General features: G+C 58.0%; 4 protein-coding genes across 4 annotated transcripts; 1 reads left to right on the forward strand and 3 right to left on the reverse strand.

Moving 5' to 3' along the window:
* Positions 1 to 88: 88 nt before the first annotated feature.
* Positions 89 to 1,366, reverse strand: SDRG_13018 (hypothetical protein; the record flags this gene model as incomplete). Its single annotated transcript, XM_008619102.1, has 7 exons — positions 89 to 139; positions 183 to 341; positions 395 to 466; positions 508 to 570; positions 620 to 694; positions 740 to 774; positions 1,075 to 1,366. The coding sequence occupies 7 exons, from the start codon at positions 1,364 to 1,366 to the stop codon at positions 89 to 91; spliced, it is 747 nt and encodes a 248-aa protein (XP_008617324.1).
* Positions 1,367 to 1,754: 388 nt separating this feature from the next.
* On the forward strand, positions 1,755 to 3,089 carry SDRG_13019 (hypothetical protein). Its single transcript, XM_008619103.1, has 7 exons — positions 1,755 to 2,073; positions 2,119 to 2,162; positions 2,207 to 2,391; positions 2,446 to 2,556; positions 2,599 to 2,724; positions 2,773 to 2,817; positions 2,865 to 3,089. The coding sequence occupies exons 1-7, from the start codon at positions 1,820 to 1,822 to the stop codon at positions 2,955 to 2,957; spliced, it is 858 nt and encodes a 285-aa protein (XP_008617325.1). The 5' UTR covers positions 1,755 to 1,819; the 3' UTR covers positions 2,958 to 3,089.
* Positions 3,067 to 4,041, reverse strand: SDRG_13020 (hypothetical protein). Its single transcript, XM_008619104.1, has one exon. The coding sequence runs from the start codon at positions 3,968 to 3,970 to the stop codon at positions 3,224 to 3,226; it is 747 nt and encodes a 248-aa protein (XP_008617326.1). The 5' UTR covers positions 3,971 to 4,041; the 3' UTR covers positions 3,067 to 3,223.
* Positions 4,042 to 4,246: 205 nt separating this feature from the next.
* Positions 4,247 to 5,200, reverse strand: SDRG_13021 (hypothetical protein). The gene has a single exon (XM_008619105.1). The coding sequence runs from the start codon at positions 5,158 to 5,160 to the stop codon at positions 4,330 to 4,332; it is 831 nt and encodes a 276-aa protein (XP_008617327.1). The 5' UTR covers positions 5,161 to 5,200; the 3' UTR covers positions 4,247 to 4,329.

The following is a 5,200-nucleotide window of genomic DNA, read 5'->3' on the forward strand; positions in this document are numbered from 1 at the left end:
TGCAGGGTCCCTCGGCAGGCGGTGGTTGCAGCTTCGCTCGGGGGTGGCCTATAAGATAATGTGGGAGAGACGAGCGATACAAGTGCATTCAATGCATATACATAGGGCTGCGCGACGCGCTTTCTTCGACTTTGGCAAACTACACACAGCGCGCAGTACAATACGAGACATATAGAATGCACCGTCTTCAAGTAGGTGAAGATGACCTTGGCGCACTTGGAACGGAGCCGGATAGAGTGGAGGCCGAGGCCCGAGCACACCTTGAACAAGGCATCGCCCGCATAGTGTTCACGAACACCAGCGGGCGACACGACACCAGCGGCGCGTAAATCCGCAAGAACCTAAGAAGCCGTCTGTCTAAATATCCGAGTACGCGATGATGGAGCATCCCTACCGTAGCCGGGTCAAGCGGCGGGGCGACGGGCTTCTTGGGCGACTTGCCCTTCGCTTTCTTCGCGCTCTTGCCCTACGATACCGCTAAGAGCATGGACAACGAGGCTTCCCTACCTTGCTTGGCGTGTTGAGCGCTGGTGGCTGGCCCTTCTTGGGCGTCATCGACCGGGTTGTCATCTGGAACCAAGCTTAAGCATGCATACGTACGTGCGGGTAGTTGACGTACCTTGTGCATCCCCGTGTTCATCATCGCGTCCACTGTCGCGTCCATTGCTGTGTCCGTCATGGACCACGTTGTCATCTAGTACCAAACATAAGCATGTGTCCACGCAGGCAGTCGCCGTACCTTGCACGTCGCCGCGTCCATCGTCCCGTCCATCGCTGCGGATCGTGTAGCCATGCTTGGTTCTCCACGGTGTGGGCGGCAGTTGCGACGTCCGGTGTCATTTCACGGCCCGAGACGGGGTCGAGTCATGCCTTGCGCACGAGGTTGGCATGGTGCTCGAAACCGGCAGCTGGAAGAAGGTCCCGGACGCCGTTAGTAAACCAGAATTCCGCCACGTATCTGCAAATCGTGGGTGCCGGGAGCTAGCACTCGATCGGTGGCTGCCGTCTTGACGCCCTTCAACAAGCCAGAGAACGCCAAGTAGTGGCCAAGAAGGGCAGCGCCACCGCTTGCACCAACTTGGTCGTCCGAAGGCGCAGCGTCCACGGCCGAGACCTCGCAGCTCATCTGCGCCAGCATCTTGTCAAGAACGGGGAGGCGCTGGAGCAGCATCGTCGAGTCGAGGAGCTTGCTCTGGTCCACGACCCAGTGCTGCAAGCCCAGTGCAGTCTTGTTGAACTGCTCTACCGCGAGGTTGATCACATCTTCCTCGGTCGTCATGAGGGCGTCTTGGAGGTGCACGGAGCTCTCGGTCGCTTGGCGGAGCGTCTCGGTGAGGTCACCCTCGTCCTTGGTCGCGGAGCTCATGGAGCGTTCGTACCAAGTATTACACTGTAGCCGGCGCAGAAAATCCGATTGTGAAATGATTCAGGTAGACTTGACGTCTGATTGGCGAAAAATCTTGCATCGAATGCATCGAGAACAGTGTTTGAACCGGCTCATAAATTAGTCACCCCTGTGCGGGTTCCTCGGGGTATCCAGTCGAGCCTTGGATAAGGACGCAGTCGTAAGCCTTCTCGGCTACATGTAGTCTCCAGGTGCTTTGGAGTGAACGATCGCGGTGGAGATAGCTGATGGAGATGTTAACGAAGGAGTGCGGTGATGACGTCGTCGCTTTCATTGCACGGCAGCATCCGGATAACATCCGCCAATCATCTATCACCTGGCTTGCATCTCGGCCAATCACATGCGACTGGTGGTACTTAGTACTGATAGCCATGGCGCTTCCGTCAACAGCTTCCTTCTTCCGACGTCGCCCTCATGGTGCTCCAGCTGCTCAAGCAGACCAAAAGCTTTGGCGGCCTCGTCCAGCACTTTGCGCATGAGAGCACAGCGACGCGGTCGCGCATGCAGCTCTCGGTCTTCCTGCCACCCAATGCGTCATTGATGGCCAAGGTGCCGGCCCTCGTCTTCTTGGCGGGCGCCGCCCGCGACGAGCACACGCTCATGACCTTTGGCGGTCCGCAGCGCATCGCAGCAGCCTACGGCATCGCCCTCATTGCGCCCGATACTAGGTACCGAATGCAAACAACCTGTCCTGTGGTTGACGACAATGCTAGTCCGCGGGTCAAGCGCGGCGCGAGCCATTGGTGCTACGGCCCAGGTTCTCTCACAGTTATGTATCCGTTCTCAAGTCAAGTGGCGTAGGTGCAAGCTGGTATGTGGACGCGACCGAGCCGCGCTGGGCCGACAACTATCAAATGTACTCGTACATCACCAAGGAGCTGCCGACGCTTCTAAACGCGCAGCTGCCCATTGCGCAAGACAAGTACTCGATCATGGGTCACTCGATGGGCGGTCACGGCGCGCTCATGCTAGCGCTCAAGAACCCTGTATGTTACTCGTGGCATGCAGCGTACAGCGAGATGGAACGGACGGTTGTGTAGGAACTATACCACTCGGTGTCGGCGCTCGCGCCCGCCAGCAGCACGATCCGGAGCTCGTATGGTGCCAAGGCGCTTCAAATGTATCTGGGCGATGACGTGGCAGCGTGGAAGGTCTTCGTAATGTCCACGAGTTGCACTGCAACGGTTTCGTAGGCGTGGGATGCGACCGAACTCGTGCTGGCCAACGGACCCGTCTCGAAATACAACATTTTGATCGACCTTGGCGCGGACGACGAGTTCTGGCACGACGACGTCCAGCTGCATCCCGAAGCTTTCGAGGTCCACCGCTGATTCAAGGACAGTGCGGAAGATGACGTTTGGGTGTAGGCGGCGTGCAACCAGGTCGGCCAACGCCTCACCTTTCGAGCCCAGGTACCTTGAAAGAGTCTCTGTCTTGTTGTTTATGAATCATTCAATAGGATGGCTATGACCACTCGTGGGACTTTGCCGCCACGTTCATGGAAGACCATATCCGCCACCATGTCGAAGCGCTGCACTCGGCTTCGTCGTAGAACCTCCATCTTTGCACACAATCCCAGCTGCAATTGTATCACGCAGCATACATGCTACGAAATACACTAGAAAATAGCCTAAATGTGGAATGTTTCGTAAAGAACAACTAGAAGCTCATTTTCATATAGATCTTCAACGTGTTGGCTGCATCATGGTCGACCGCTTGCGTCTGTTTTTGCGAGACTGACAATCTCATCTTCGTCTCACGAAGAGCACAATGAGCCATACATGGAGGTTAGAATTCGAAAAAGCTACGGTGTCGCGCTTAGAATGATGTCACGTGCACGGTCTTGCCCGCGCACGAGTCTTGTTTTTGCCATCCTGGCGGGCACGCGATCGCGTCCGTAGGTCCATAGCTCGGGTCCGACGTCGCATGCAAGTCGGGTTGGGCCTTCCCGTAGCACGTCAAGACGCGAGCGAGGTCGTCTCCATGACAGATCAAAACGGGCGCCGCGCCCGTTGCCGTCGTGAGCGCCGAGCGCAGAGCCACCGTGTCGACCGCGTCGCCAACGTGGTCACTCAAGATCGACGGCGTCCCGAGCGCAATCGTGAGGTCGACAATCTTTTGCAAGTAGGCGCCTTGGTGCAAGCCGCCGCACGTCCACGCATACTCGGGCGTGTTGCCGTCAAAGCCGCCCGACCACATGGCACTGGCGTCGGTCGCCTCGGGGTTGGGCCAGTACTGCGCGAGCTTGTCTTGGCCGACAAGCGCAATGTTGGTGGGACGAAACGTGCCGTACTCGTAGCGGCACAAGCCCGACTGCATCGATCCGTCCTTGTACGCCGGAATCAAGTCGCCCGCGACCAAGTGATTTTTGAGAAAGCTTGGTGGCGCCGCGCAGACCGCTTTCCCGGGCGTCGTGGCGCAAATCTCGGGATACCACACTCGGGAGAAGACCCACACGTCTTGATCGCCAAACGCCGACGGGTTCGGCACAGCACGCAAGGAAGGGTACGCTGCAGCGATGGCCGCAATCGCACTCAGAGACACGAACAGGATCGCGAGCTGCATCGTATCCTTGCCAGGCAACGGTAAGTTCTTATGTGCGATCAATGGACGCTGGCGCTGGAACGATAGAAAACTCGACTTTGCCATTTGTTCGAGAGAGAAAGGACGAAACCGTCGGTGCCAGTCAGCCTCGCTGTTGCCGTGCCAAGCCCCGGGTACACGTACTAGCATGGTTTGGCCTTGATAATAGCTCAGCCCTGTATCGAGCCTAGTGACAAGCGAGCTCTTGCTGTCGAGTAGCGTCTAGGTGCAACGTTCGGCCCGCCGACACCACAAAAATACATGTACAAGAGAAGACTGAGTTTAGGAACAATGAAAACAAGAAGAGCGCTACCGCGCCAAGAGACGCGATTCTCTCGCGCCTAATTGTACACGGGCGGGAACGGCACAATGCGCGTCTCAGCCTCAGTGCACGAGTCGGTACTCGCGATCGCCGTCGGGCAGGCCATGCGCGTCGTGGGCTCGTACGTCGGGTCCGTCTCGGTGGCCGACGGCGTACGCTTGGCCCAGCACGTGACGACGCGAGCGAGGTGCTTGCCGTCGCACTGCAAGACAGCGTTGCCTCCAAACGCGTCCCGAAGCGACAGCGTCGCGACGGTCGACCCTATGTGCGATCGAATCGCGCTCGGCGTGCAGAGGTCTTTGGTCATGTTGACGACCTTCTCGAGGTACGGGCCTTGGTGCATCCCGCTGCACGTGTACTCATACTCGGGCGTGCCCTTGTCAAAGCTGCCCGTCCACATCGTGTCGACGCTTGGCGCGTCAAAGTGCGGCCAGTAGTCGCGCAAAGGTCCTTGGCCGACAGCGTGGATATTGGTCTCGAGAAACGTGCCGTACTCGTAGCGACACATGCCGGTTTGGGCGCGCCCCGAGTCGTAGCTCGGCACGAGCGAGGCTGCGACGAGATGCGACTTCATAAAATCGGTGGGGCTCGCGCACAGAGAACTGGCGTTGTAGCTCGTTGCGCATGCCTGCGCGGGCCAAAGCGTTGTAAACACCCACAGGTCTTGGTCGCCCCACTCGGACCACGACGACGCAGCCGCGGACGTAGAAAACGCAAGCAGAAAGAATGAAGTCTTCATGGCAAAAGGTAAACTGTTGATGATAGGCGAATCGAGAAACGAGGTGCGCAGAGTCGCGGGCAGTGATGTGATCCAGCGCGGCATCTGGCTCATCCCAGCCCCACTTTGCATACGATGCAGCTCAGGGACGATCAAAGACGATCGATACGGT

This window comes from Saprolegnia diclina (genome assembly GCF_000281045.1).
Source record: "Saprolegnia diclina VS20 unplaced genomic scaffold supercont1.55, whole genome shotgun sequence".
Taxonomy (NCBI): Eukaryota; Oomycota; class Saprolegniomycetes; order Saprolegniales; family Saprolegniaceae; genus Saprolegnia; species Saprolegnia diclina.

Bases quoted from the DNA above. Each gene is read 5' to 3' on its own strand.
- SDRG_13019 (XM_008619103.1), top strand. From the start codon at position 1,820: ATGGTGCTCCAGCTGCTCAAGCAGACCAAAAGCTTTGGCGGCCTCGTC. The intron at 2,074-2,118 runs GTACCGAATGCA...CGACAATGCTAG, and splicing joins CTCATTGCGCCCGATACTAG to TCCGCGGGTCAAGCGCGGCG. The intron at 2,725-2,772 runs GTCCACCGCTGA...GTTTGGGTGTAG, and splicing joins TGCATCCCGAAGCTTTCGAG to GCGGCGTGCAACCAGGTCGG.
- SDRG_13020 (XM_008619104.1), bottom strand. From the start codon at position 3,970: ATGCAGCTCGCGATCCTGTTCGTGTCTCTGAGTGCGATTGCGGCCATC.
- SDRG_13021 (XM_008619105.1), bottom strand. From the start codon at position 5,160: ATGCAAAGTGGGGCTGGGATGAGCCAGATGCCGCGCTGGATCACATCA.